General features: G+C 44.8%; 1 protein-coding gene across 1 annotated transcript; it reads left to right on the top strand.

Moving 5' to 3' along the window:
* The first annotated feature begins 2,545 nt into the window (after window positions 1-2,545).
* On the top strand, window positions 2,546-4,197 carry LOC110499003 (dopamine receptor D5-like). Its single transcript, XM_021575786.3, has one exon. It carries the CDS (start codon window positions 2,546-2,548, stop codon window positions 3,881-3,883), a length of 1,338 nt encoding a protein of 445 aa, XP_021431461.3. The 3' UTR covers window positions 3,884-4,197.
* Window positions 4,198-14,513: the final 10,316 nt, after the last annotated feature.

The raw sequence follows: 14,513 nt of genomic DNA, 5'->3' as shown, positions 1-14,513 counted from the left end.
GTGGGTGAATAATGCCTCCGCAGGCTGTAGGGCTGTAGGGAGACCGGGCAACGGGAGGAGACGGCAGGACTTAGAGAACCGATCCACAATCACCAAAACCGTAGTGTTCCCCTGAGACGGGGGGAGATCGGTCAGGAAATCTACGGATAGGTGAGACCATGGTCGTTGTGGAACGGGGAGGGGTTGTAACTTCCCTCTAGGAAGGTGCCTAGGAGCCTTACTCTGGGTGCACACCGAACAGGAAGAGACATAAACCCTTACGTCCCTAGCCAAGGTGGGCCACCAATACTTCTCCCGGAGGCCCCCCACTGTCCTTGCCACCCAGGGTGACCCGAGGAGGGTAGGATGTGAGCCCACCGAATCAGTTGGTCCCGGACACCAAGCGGCACGTACTTCCGCCCAGCTGGACACTGAGGAGGTGCGGGCTCCGCCCGTAACGCCCGCTCGATGTCCGAGTCCACCTCCCATACCACTGGTGCCATCAGCCTCGAGGCGGGAAGGATGGGAGTAGGCTCGGTGGACCGATCCTCCGTGTCGTAAAGGCGGGACGGTGCGTCAGCCTTTACGTTCTGGGAGCCCGGTCTATATGACAAAGTAAAACGGAATCGGGTGAAGAACATGGCCCATCTTGCCTGACGTAGGTTCAGTCTCCTAGCTGCCCGAATATACTCCAGATTCTGGTGGTCGGTCCAGATGAGAAAGTGGTGCTTAGCCCCCTCAAGTCAGTGTCTCCACACCTTCAGAGCCCTGACCACCTTTAACAACTCCCGGTCCCCCACATCATAGTTACAGTCCGCTGGACTGATCTTCCTCGAAAAAGAAAGCGCAGGGGCGGAGCTTTGGTGGCGTACCCGAGCGCTGTGATAGCACGGCACCCACCCCAGCCTCGGACGCGTCCACCTCCACTATGAATGCTAGAGAGTGGTCCGGGTGCGCCAACACGGGTGCATCCGTGAACAGCGCCTTCAACCTGTTGAAATCTCTGTCCGCCTCTGATGACCACCGCAAACGCACCGGGCCCTCTTCAGCAGTGAGGTAATGGGAGCCGCTACCTGGCCAAAACCCCGGGTAAATATCTTGTAGTAGTTGGCAAAACCCCAACACCGCTGCACCTCCTTTACCGTGGTCGGAGTCGGTCAATTACGCACGGCCCTAATGCGGTCACACTCCATCACCACCCCCGAGGTGGAAATGCGATAACCCAGGAAGGAGACGGCTCGTTTGGAGTACACACACTTCTCAGCCTTGACGTATAGGTCATGCTCCAGCAGTCTACCAAGCACCTTGCGTCCCAGAGACACATGCGCGGCTCGGGTGGCTGAGTAAAGCCCAACTAATAACCAAATTAACAACAGGTGTAACCAATAAACAGACAAGGAGGGGGAGGAAAAAATCAGTGGCAGCTAGTAGGCCGGTGACGACGACCGCCGAGCACCACCCGAACGGGAAGGGGAGCCACCTTAGGAGGAGTAGTGACAAGTGCAGATTATTTCCAAGTTCATACAATAGCTAACTGATTGATTCAAGATTTTCTTTAGATTTTCTACGATCTATAGATGTTTCTCTTATGTCTGATTTCTGAATTTCTCTGTGGCATTGTGTTGTGTGGCAAAACGGCCCTTTTAGAGTGGCCTATTACTGTCCCCAGCACAAGGTGCACTTGTGTAACTTCATGCTGTTTAATCAGCTTCTTTATATGCCCACCTGTCAGGTGGATGGATTATCTTGGCAAAGGAGAAATGCTCACTAACAGGGATGTAAACAAATTTGTGCCCAAAATTTTAGAGAAACACGATCATTGTGCATATGGAACATTTCTAGGATCTTTTATTTCAGCTCATGAAACATGGGATCAACACTTTACATGTTGCATTTATATTTTTCGTCAGTATAAGTACCTTACTGTGATTGTTTTAAATTAAAATGTTCAGAAAGAAAAACAAATATCTTCTTAGTTAGCAACGGGCAATTTCACTACAAGAATTTCGCAAGGACTGTCTGAGTATGGTGTGAGTGAGGAGGGGAAAACTGAAAACTAGCTGTTTTTGGCAGAGAGGTTTGGAGCTCTCTTTCATATTGGTAAATTAATTAATTTACCACCTGCTGATGTAAGCCCCATCCCTGAAATTTCACTAAAAGGACATTATCATCATTTGCACTGGGCCTTTAAGAGGAGGGGTCTTCATTGCCATTGTCAAGCATGAGTAGCTAGCTACCTACTCAACCATTAAGTGAGATCCATTCACTATATAAAAAAGGAGCGATTGTGCAGGATGGGTTATGTGCAGTGCACCTATTCACGACAATGGACAATGTTTTACTGCGCCAGAGTAAGAAAATAACTGAGGTTCTTACAACTGGCCCACGTCCTGTTTTAGTAGTTAATAGTAGTTAATAGGTAGTTATTAAGGTGCGTGAGTACGGAAATCCGCAAGTTGGGTCTCCAAAACGAAGTTGAATGCATAATGAATAAAGGGAGCACTGAACGCTAAGTGTGGAAGACGCTAAAGATTTGATATGCGCAGAAAAGAGGAGAAATTAGTCAATGGAGAAATCTGACAACGAAACCGCAGGTGCTGAAACGGACAGCTCCAAGCACAGCGTCCGTGCTCTCACCGGGTGCGTCTTGTTCATGCTGATCGTCTCCACGCTTTTTGGGAATACGCTTGTGTGCGCCGCTGTGATCAAATTTCGACACCTTAGATCTAAAGTGACTAACTTTTTTGTAATCTCCTTGGCGGTGTCGGATCTATTCGTGGCCATTCTTGTGATGCCGTGGAAGGCTATGTCTGACGTGGCCGGCTACTGGATCTTCGGCAGCTTCTGTGATACCTGGATAGCTTTTGACATCATGTGCTCCACCGCGTCTATTCTCAATCTTTGCATAATAAGTATGGACCGATACTGGGCAATTTCGAGCCCTTTTCGATATGAACGTAAAATGACTCAAAGGTTTGCTTTCGTTATGATCGGAGTGGCATGGACCCTCTCCATTCTTATCTCCTTCATTCCCGTCCAGCTCAATTGGCACAAGTCAGAGGAGGAAATGGAAAGAGTGGACGAGACTAATCAAATCAACCAAATAGAGGACTGCAACGCAAGCTTGAATAGCACGTATGCCATATCTTCCTCATTGATCAGTTTTTACATTCCCGTCGTTATTATGGTTGGCACTTACACCCGGATCTACCGGATTGCGCAAACCCAGATCCGGAGAATATCATCCTTGGAGACTGCCGTGGAACACGCACAGAACAATCAGCAAGCAGCCGAGAAAACAAATTCATTAAAAACAACCTTTAAAAAAGAAACGAAAGTTTTGAAGACACTCTCTATCATTATGGGAGTGTTTGTATTTTGCTGGCTGCCTTTTTTCGTGGTCAACTGCATAGTACCTTTTTGTGACATTAACAATCTTGGTGATCGCCTGTGCGTAAGTAACACCACGTTTAACATGTTTGTGTGGTTTGGATGGGCAAACTCTTCGTTAAACCCAGTCATATACGCTTTTAATGCTGATTTCAGAAAAGCATTCTCCACCATTCTGGGCTGCAAAAGATACTGTTCCAGTTCTGTAGAAGCTGTCCATTTAAGTAACGAGTTGATGTCTTACCGCCACGACACTACGTTCCAGAACGCAACTATCAATGCCTCTACGCATTGTGCGCAACGCCTGCCCATGGTCTCACACGGGGAAGATTTGGACCTACCATTTGACAAAGTCTCCGTTGTCTCTAATACCTCACGTAACCAAAGAAACATTATCCTGCCTGCAATACTGCAGCTTGAATGTGAAGCAGAAATATCATTAGATATGATGCCTTTCCCCTCAATTGGACCCAGTGAGTGTTATGTGATTCCAGGTCAAGTTGAGGATCTGTGAAACAAGTCTACATTTTGCTCACTTTGTGTCTTTTTTTATGTTTGATCTACAAAAGGGCAGTTATTATCCCTATATTCTGATTTGCCGATGGTTTTATAGTGTGCAATATTCGGGCATATCAGTGTACATAAAAGCATTGGTACAAACCCCAAGTAATTGAGTTGAAGATGAAAAAGAAAAAGATTACACTGACCAATAAATGTCTCTTTCTTAATTGTAATTTTTACAACTCATAAGGAAATGTAATTATGCTAATATAATACATTGTGTACTTTAATACCATTCCACTCAAAATAAATAAAAGATGCATCATGTGTGGGCGAGTAAGTCTTTGATATGGTAAGATGCAGGAACCAAGTAGTATAATTACAGATAATTGGCTGTTTAATTGCAGTGGCAATTATGTGGTAGTTATCTTGTGAATGTAGCAGCAGGTTTAACTATGAAAGCATACCCACTCCAGGAGAGGTAGAGAGTGAAGAGTACATGTTTGCAAAACATATAAGTGATATATAAAAGCAAACATACATTGGAGCCAAGGTAGACATTTATGGGCCAGTTTCCCGGACAACAGAGATTGTTTTATAGTCCAAGGCTAGGCTTAATCTGTGTCTGGGGGAGGACAATTTGGCCTGTACTCACAACCATCTCAGAGTAGGAAAATTGGACTAGAATCACTTCTGCCTTGTAAATCATAATGAATTAGAGGGGGTGGGATGTAATCCTAGATAAACACTCCTTCTCTGAAACATTTTGTGAATAAGGGCCCTGGGGCTTCATTTATAACGATGGTGTACATTGACATGTACAAACTTGGCTCACGTCATACATGTATGTTTCCCTTTATAAATCAGACTTGGCGTAAAACGTGTGGAGGACCATCAATGTTTTCTTTTCCAGTGACATTTGACCATTTCTGAAACACAAAAATAATTGCATATTGTTGTGGACCTGAGAACAGATAGTTTGAATTCAATAATGTTTTGCATTTGCTTTCAGAAGAAAATAAAAACTACAGTAGGCCATTTTACACGCTTCAATGCAAAAAAAAATCAACTGTCTGTTGACCTTTTAAATAGTTACTGTATGCTATGAATCATGCTCACTGGATACATAGAGCACAAAGTTGAAATAATACTGACCAAAAATGTAAACGCAACATGCAACAATTTTTTTTTTTTTACTGAGTTAGAGTTCATAAAAGGAAATCAGTCAATTGAAATTAATTCATTAGGCCCTAATCTATGGATTTCACATGACTGGGAATACAGAAATGAATCTGTTGGTCACAGATACCTTAAACGAAAGGTAGAGACTTGGATCAGAAAACCAGTCAGTATCTGGTGTGACCACCATTTGCCTCATGCAGCTAGAGTTGATCAGGCTGTTGATTGTAGCCTGTGGAATGTTGTCCCACTCTTTAATGGCTGTGCGAAGTGCATGGATATTGGCGGGAACTGAAACACGTTGTCATACATGTCAATCCAGAGCATCCCAAACATGCCCAATGGGTGACATATCTGTTGAGTATGCAGGCCATGGAAGAACTGGGACATTTTCACCTTCCAGGAATTGTGTACAGATTCTTGCGACATGGGGCTGTGTATTATCATGCTGAAATATGAGGTGATGGCAGCGGATGAATGGCACGACAATGGGCCTCAGGATCTCGTCACAGTATCTGTGCATTCAAATAGCCATTGATAAAATACAATTGTGTTTGTTGTTCATAGCTTATGCCTAACCATACCATAACCCCACCACCACCATGGGGTACTCTGTTCACAACGTCGACATTGGCAAACCGCTCGCCCACACAACGCCGTATACGTTGTCTGCCATCTGCCTGGTACAGTTGAAAGCGGGATTGATCTGTGAAGAGCACACTTCTCCAGTGTGCCAGTGGCCATCGAAGATGAGCATTTGCCTACTGAAGTCGGTTACGACGCAGAACTGCAGTCAGGTCAAGACCCTGATGAGGACAACGAGCACGCAGATGAGCTTCCCTCATCTGAGATGGTTTCTGACAGTTTGTGCAGAAATTCTTCAGTTGTGCAAACCCACAGTTTCATCAGCTGTCCCCGTGGCTGGTCTCAGATAATCCCGCAGGTGAAGAAGCCGGATGTGTAGGTCCTGGGCTGGCATGGTTACACATGGTCTGCGGTCATGAGGAATGTTGAATGTACTGCCAAATTCTTTAAAATGACATTGGAGGACGCTTATGGTAGAGAAATTAACATTTAATTTTCTGGCAACAGCTCTGGTGGACATTCCTGCAGTCAGCATGCCAATCGCAAGCTCCCTCAAATCTTGAGACATCTGTGGCATTGTGCTGTTGGACAAAACTGCACATTTTACAGTGGCCTTGTATCGCCGCCAGCGCAAGGTGCACCTGTGTAATGATCATGCTGTTTAATCAGCTTTTTGATATGCCACACCTGTCAGGTGGATGGATTATCTTGGCAAAGGAGAAATGCTCCATAACAGGGATGTAAACAAATTTGTGCACCAAATTTGTGAGAAATAAGCTTTTTGTTTGTATGGAACATTTCTGGGATCTTTTATTTCATCTCATGAAACATGGGACCAACACTTAACATGTTGCATTTAAATTTTTGTTCAGTGTAATTTGAGTGTCCCGGATTTACATGTGCTATGTTACATCTACTCTATGAGACTAGGCTGGAGAGTCAAGTCCATTTATATGTGAAAAAGAGCAACACTGTGTGGTGGTCTCTGGTAGAGGTGCTGGTTTAGATTTGTATTTGTATTTATTAAGGATTGCCATTAGCTGCTGCCTCAGGCCTCTACTCTCCTCTACCACATATCTACAGTACAAAATTGATGTGTGCAGAGTGCGTGTGTAGCATGTGTATGCCTGTGTCTGTGTGTGTGTGTCTTCACATACCTCGCTGTTCCATAAGGTGTGTTTATCAGTTTTCTAAATCTGATTCCACTGCTTGCATGAGTTACTTGATGTTGAATAGAGTTCCATGTAGTCATGGCTCTATGTAGCTAATGGGGATCCTTAATAAATACAAATAATGTGTTCTGGACTTGGTTATTGTGAAGAGACCTCTGGTGGCATGTCTTGTGGGGTATGCATGGGTGTCTGAGCTGTGTCCCCATATTAGCTACTGTTTTGACCATGACAGTTTACAATCCAGGGATACTCCAAGCAGTTTAGTCACCTCAACTTGATCAATTTCAATATTTAGTTGAGGTTTAGTGAGTGGTTTGTCCCAAATACAATGCTTTTGAAATATTTAGGACTAACTTATTTACCACCCATTCTGAAACTGACTGCAGCACTTTGTTAAGTGTTGGAGTAATTTCACTCGCTGTAGTAGCTGACGTGTATAGTGTTGAGTCATCTGCATATATAGACACACTGGCTTTACTCAAAGCATGTCATTAGTAAAGATTGAGAAAAGTAAGGGGCCTAGACAGCTGCCCTGGGGAATTCCTTATTCTACCTGGATTATGTTGGAGAGGCTTCCATTAAAGAACACCCTGTGTGTTGAATGTCCTTCCCTATAAGTGTGCTGAAAGTCTTTAGTCAATTTTTCCAGCAGCAGACTATGATAAATAATGTCAAGAGCCACACTGAAGTCTAGCAAAACAGCTCTCACTATCTACTGTTTACAGTAAAATAGCATTGTATCTGGTCAAACACTATTTTTTCCAAAAGTTTACTAAGAGTTGGTGTTACGAATCCCTTTTGGCCCGACAGTCTAGGGGGGATGGTAATGAGACCCGTAACATAACATGTAAATTATAGCTGTGACAAAGTGTGAACGAAATAACCACGACAACTGAAATAATACCGTCAAACTCAGGGTTTATTTATAAACACACGGTAATGGGGGGAGCAGGAAAAGGGGCTGAGCTGGACCCAAGGAAAGAAACAATAAGTACACAAAAACACCCCTAAGCTAGACTAGCCTACTTTAACAACAGCTAACTAACTAACCAAAAATACAGTGGGTGGTCCGCCCAGTTCTAACTAGTGTGTTTAACAAAGTTTACCTACGGGTAGTGTATGCCCATGGGCGACTTGTCTTGGGTTCCCGTTTTCCCACCAGCAAACACCATAAGCAAAAACAATACTCACAGGAGATGACAAAGTGATTTGGAAGTGCTCAAACAAAAGGAGAGGTAAATTAATACACAGAGAGCGAGTCAAACACAGAGGTCTACATACATGGCATTTACAGAGAGAGATTGAGCTACTGAAATCTATTAAGAACAGAGATCTACCAACATGGCATTTACAAAGAGATTGAGCTCCTGAGCAAACAAATGATGGGGTTTTTAAACCATGGGGAAGGACCTGTGATAGGGTAGGAAACAGGAGGAGGTGTGTCTTCTGATTGATGGGTTGATTGTTGACTGATTGGGGAGTGATGATTTTCACCTGTGAGGGAAGAAGGAGAGAAAAGAAACACACAGGATACACACACACACACACAGGATAATGGTATCCGTAACAGTTGGTAACAGGTTGATTGGTTGGCTATTTGAGACAGTAAAGCGGGCTTTACTATTCTTGGGTAGCGGAATGACTTTTGCTTCTATCCAGGCTTGAGATCACACACTTTCTTGTAGGCTTTGATTGAAGATATGGCAAATATGAGTGGCAATATCGTCCGCTATTATCCTCAGTAATTTTCCATCCTAGTTGTCGGACCCTGGTGGCTTGTCATTGTTGATAGACGGAACTCAATATTACAATGCTTGTCTTTCATAATTTGATCAGTGTAGTGTCAATGTTTGTTGCTGGCATGTCAAGCTTTCTAATCTTGCCAATGAAAAAAAGTATTATAGTATTTGGATATATCAGTGGCTTTTGTGATGAATGAGCCAACTGATTCAATGAATGATGGAGCTGAGTTTTCCTTTTTGGCCAACATTTCATTTAAGATGCTCCAAAGAGTTTTTACTATCATTTCATCTTTGTTTCATAGAATAGTTTCTTCTTCTTTTTATTCAGTTTAGTCAAGATTTCGAAATTTGCAGTACGTTTTCCAATCGGTTGTGCAAACAGACTTATTTTCTATTCCTTTGCCTCATCCCTCTCAACCATAAAATGTTCAATTCCTCATTAATCCATGGGGATTTAAGTTTTTACAGTAATTGTCACGCCCTGACCATAGAGAGCCTTTGGGGTTCTTTATGCTGCAATAGGTCAGAGCGTGACTAGGGGGTGTTCTAGTCTTGAATTTCTATGTTGGTGCGAGTATGATTCCCAATTGGAGGCAGCTGATGATCGTTGCCTCTAATTGGAGATCATACTTAGTGTGGTCCTTTTCCCACCTGCGTTTGTGAGATATTGTTTTGTTTTGGTTCAGTGCTACGAACTGCACGTTTGTTTATTCTTTTTTTTTTTTTAGAAGGTTCACTTTAATAAATACACTGCTCAAAAAAATAAAGGGAACACTAAAATAACACATCCTAGATCTGAATGAATGAAATATTTTTATTGAATACGTTTTTCTGTACATAGTTGAATGTGCTGACAACAAAATCACACAACAATTATCAATGGAAATCAAATTTATCAACCCATGGAGGTCTGGATTTGGAGTGACACTCCAAATTAAAGTGGAAAACCACACTACAGGCTGATCCAACTTTGATGTAATGTCCTTAAAACAAGTCAAAATGAGGCTCAGTAGTGTGTGTGGCCTCCACATGCCAGTATGACCTCCCTACAATGCCTGGGCATGCTCCTGATGAGGTGGCGGATGGTCTCCTGAGGGATCTCCTCTCAGACCTGGACTAAAGCATCCGCCAACTCCTGGACAGTCTGTGGTGCAACGTGGCGTTGGTGGATGGAGCGAGACATGATGTCCCAGATGTGCTCAATTGGATTCAGGTCTGGGGAACGGAAGGGCCAGTCCATAGCATCAATGCCTTCCTCTTGCAGGAACTGCTGACACACTCCAGCCACATGAGGTCTAGCATTGTCTTGCATTAGGAGGAACCCAGGGCCAACCGCACCAGCATATGGTCTCACAAGGGGTCTGAGGATCTCATCTCGGTACCTAATGGCAGTCAGGCTACCTCTGGCGAGCACATGGAGGGCTGTGCGGCCCACCAAAGAAATGCCACCCCACACCATGACTGACCCACCGCCAAACCGGTCATGCTGGAGGATGTTGCAGGCAGCAGAACGTTATCCACGGCATCTCCAGACTCTGTCATGTCTGTCACGTGCTCAGTGTGAACCTGCTTTCATCTGTGAAGAGCACAGGGCGCCAGTGGCGAATTTGCCAATCTTGGTGTTCTCTGGCAAATGCCAAACGTTCTGCACGGTGTTGTAAGCACAACTCCCACCTGTGGACGTCGGGCCCTCATACCACCCTCATGGAGTCTGTTTCTGACCGTTTGAGCAGACACATGCACATTTGTGGCCTGCTGGAGGTCATTTTGTGGGGTTCTGGCAGTGCTCCTCCTGCTCCTCCTTGCACAAAGGCGGAGATAGCGGTCCTGCTGCTGGGTTGTTGCCCTCCTACGGCCTCCTCCACATCTCCTGATGTACTGGCCTGTCTCCTGGTAGCACCTCCATGCTCTGGACACTACGCTGACAGACACAGCAAACCTTCTTGCCACAGCTCACATTGATGAGCCAACCTGGATGAGCTGCACTACATGAGCCACTTGTGTGGGTTGTAGACTCCGTCTCATGCTACCACTAGAGTGAAAGCATCGCCAGCATTCAAAAGTGACCAAAACATCAGCCAGGAAGCATAGGAACTGAGAAGTGGTCTGTGGTTACCACCTGCAGAACCACTCCTTTATTGGGGGTGTCTTGCTAATTGCCTATAATTTCCACCTGTTGTCTATTCCATTTGCACAACAGCATGTGAAATTTATTGTCAATCAGTGTTGCTTCCTAAGTGGACAGTTTGATTTCACAGAAGTGTGATTGACTTGGAGTTACATTGTGTTGTTTAAGTGTTCCCTTTATTTTTTTGAGCAGTGTATATGGAACTCTACTCACACTGCGCCTTGATCCGCTCATGTATATGACGAACGTGACAGAATATCCCACCACTACAGGACCAAGCAGCGTACCATGGAGGTAAAGGAGAGCTGGACATGGGAGGAAATAATGGGTGGATGCGAGACCTTTCCTTGGCGGGAGTCACCAAGGAGGACAGCGTGCCGGCTCCACGCACCAGGCCTTAAGCGCGCCTCCCCAGCCCGGTACGTCCTGTGCCGGCTCCCCGCACTCGCCCTGAAGAGCGTGTCATCAGTCCGGTGCCACCTGTGCCGGCTCCATGCACCAGGCCTTCGGTGCGCCTCCCCAGCCCGGTACATTCTGTGCCGGCTCCCCGCACTCGCCCTGAAGAGCGTGTCATCAGTCTGGTGCCACCTGTGCCGGCTCCATGCACCAGGCCTCCTGTGCGCCTCCCCAGCCCGGTACGTCCTGTGCCGGCTCCCCGCACTCGTCCACCAGTGGTGTGTACAGTCCGGAGTCTCCAGCGACGGTTCACAGTCCAGAGCTTCCAGCGACGGTTCACAGTCCAGAGCTTCCAGTGACGGATCAGTCCAAAGCCTCCAGCAACGGTCCACGGGCCGGAGTCTTCCTCTGCGCCGGTGTCCAGTCCGGGCACGGCGTCCAGTCCCAGCGGTCAGATCAGCGGTCTGAGCGGGGGCTATGTCCCACACCGGAGCCGCCACATCGCTAGTTGCCCACCCTAACCCTCCCCATCCAGGTTCAGGTTTTGCGGTCAGAATCCGCCCCTTTGGGGGGGGGGGGGGGGGGGGGGGGGTTCTGTTACGCCCTGACCATAGAGAGCCCTTGGGTTCTCTATGGTGCAATAGATCAGAGCGTGACTAGGGGGTGTTCTAGTCTTGAATTTCTATGTTGGTGTGAGTATGGTTCCCAATTGGAGGCAGCTGATCGTTGCCTCTAATTGGGGATCATACTTAGTGTGGTCCTTTTCTCACCTGCGTTTGTGGGATATTGTTTTGTTCTGCACATTTGTTTATTCTTTGACTCTCCTCACGCTGCGCCTTGGTCCGCTCATTATGTACTGTATACGACGAATGTGACAGTAATTTTCTTAATGGGTACATGCTTATTGGAAACTGGAATAAACAATTTCATAAGTGTCAAGTGCAGCTTCTGGTTGCTCCTCATTACACACCACAGGCTAGCAAATATTCTTTACATCATCAACACAGGAATCACTACAAAACTTATTGTATGACCTCTTATACACCATATTATGCCCAGCCTTCCTACATATGGCTACTATATTGTGATCACTACATCCGATGGATTTACTAATGCATGTTGATGATTTCATTCCTGTTTGCTATTTGTAAATACCCTGGTAGGTTGATTGAACCAGGTTGAAGGCACTGGTTACAGTTTGAAGCTTTTTGCTGAATGGCCAGCTGGATGAAAGACAGTCAATATTTAGTTCACCCAGAAAATATAGCTCTCTGTTAATACCACATACATTGTCAAGCATTTCACACATATTATACAGATACTGACTGTTAGCACATGGTGGTCTATAGCAGCTTCCCACCAGAATGGGCTTTAGGTGAGGCAGATTAACCTGTATCCATATTACTTCAACAGTATTTAACATGAGATCCTCTCTAAGCTTTACATGAATGTGGCCCTGAATATACACCACAACATCACCCCCATTGGCATTTCTGTCTTTTCTGTAGATGTTATAACCATGTATTGCTACCACTGTGTCATCAAAGGTATTATCTAAGTGCGTTTCAGAGAATATGAATGCTATCTCTTACTAGCAAGTTATTGATTTAATGGACCTTGTTTCTTCGGCTACAAATGTTAATGTGGGCTATTTTTAGCCCTTTTCTGCGATGCTTGATTGTTTTTATTGCATTACTTGGAGGCTTATCAGAAGTAGACATGACATTGTTATTTATATATGTAAGCTGATGTGTGCAGGGTGCAGGGTGAGTTGAACACAGTGGACTTACTACTAGGGCACACTGCCTCAGTGCAATGATTACTGTATACAAGGCACATGATTACTGTACACAATAGCTGTAGGATCAACAGAGGCATTCAGCGGAGTTAGAGGGACATACATTAGGTTACTTACATTGTGACTGCCAACACCACTGTGATAATGTAAACTCAGCAAAAAATGAAATGTCCTCTCACTGTCAACTGCGTTAATTTTCAGCAAACTTAACATGAGTAAATATGTGTATGAACATAAGATTCAACAACTGAGACATAAACTGAACAAGTTCCACAGACATGTGGCAAACAGAAATAGAATAATGTGGTGGGGGTCAAAAAAAAAGTAACAGTCAGTATCTGGTGTGGCCACCAGCTGCATTAAGTGCTGCAGTGCATCTAGATGTTTTAAAAGCGTGCATCAGAGGCTTGTATGCAGCTTGTATGCATGGAGACCTGGAGATGCTAAACTCATTTCTGTTAATTAATGGTAAATTACCGTGATACCAGCAGTCTTTTGTATGACAATAACCAGCTGACAAAACCAGCTGACATGACCTCCACAGCCGTAGTGGGGAGTATCAAACATAGAGGAGGAAAAGGGTGGAGCATCACCCTTGGCCAATAATGTGCCGGTGTTTTCAACCCTAGTAGTGTATCCACTGGGCTTGGAAACAACAACCTCTCCCTCAATGTGAGCAAGACAAAGGAGCTGATCGTAGACTACAGGAAAAGGTGGGCCGAACAGGCCCCCATTAACCTCAAAGGGCTGTAGTGGAGAAGAGGCGACTCCGGGATGCTGGACTTCTAGGCAAAGTTCCTTTGTCCAGTGTCTGTGTTCTTTTGCCCATCTTAATCTTTTCTTTTTATTGGCCAATCTGAGACATGGCTTTTTCTTTGCAACTGTCTAGAAGGCCAGAGTCGCCTCTTCACTGTTGACGTCGAGACTGGTGTTTTGCGGGTACTATTTAATGAAGCTGCCAGTTGAGAACTTGTGAGGTGTCTGTTTCTCAAACTAGACACTCTACTGTACTTGTCCTCTTGCTCAGTTGTGGACCGGGGCCTCCCATTCCTCTTTCTATTCTGGTTAGAGCCAGTTTGCGCCGTTCTGTGAAGAGAGTAGTACACAGTGTTGTATGAGATCTTCAGTTTCTTGGCAATTTCTCACATGGAATAGCCTTCATTTCTCAGAACAAGAATAGACTGACAAGTTCCAGAAGAAAGTTCTTTGTTTCTGGCCATTTTGAGCCTGTAATCGAACCCACAAATGCTGATGCTCCAGATACTCAACTAGTCTAAAGAAGGACAATTTCATTGCTTCTTTAATCAGGACAACAGTTTTCAGCTGTGCTACCATAATTGCAAAAGGTTTTTCTAATGATCAATTAGCCTTTTAAAATTATAAACTTGGATTAGCTAAATACAACGTGCCATTGGAACACAGGAGTGATGGTTGCTGATAATGGGCCTCTGTACGCCTATGTAGATATTCCATAAAACATCTGCCATTGCCAGCTACAATAGTCATTTACAACATTAACAATGTCTACACTGTATTTCTGGTCAATTTTCTGTTATTTTAATGGACGGAAAATGTACTTTTCTTTCAAAAACAAGGACATTTCTACGTGACCCCAAACTTTTGAACGGTAGTGCATATGCTGG

Source organism: Oncorhynchus mykiss, chromosome 20, assembly GCF_057628025.1.
Source record: "Oncorhynchus mykiss isolate SJ-2025 chromosome 20, ASM5762802v1, whole genome shotgun sequence".
NCBI classification, from domain to species: domain Eukaryota; kingdom Metazoa; phylum Chordata; class Actinopteri; order Salmoniformes; family Salmonidae; genus Oncorhynchus; species Oncorhynchus mykiss.
This window is presented reverse-complemented; position numbering and strand designations above follow the sequence as displayed.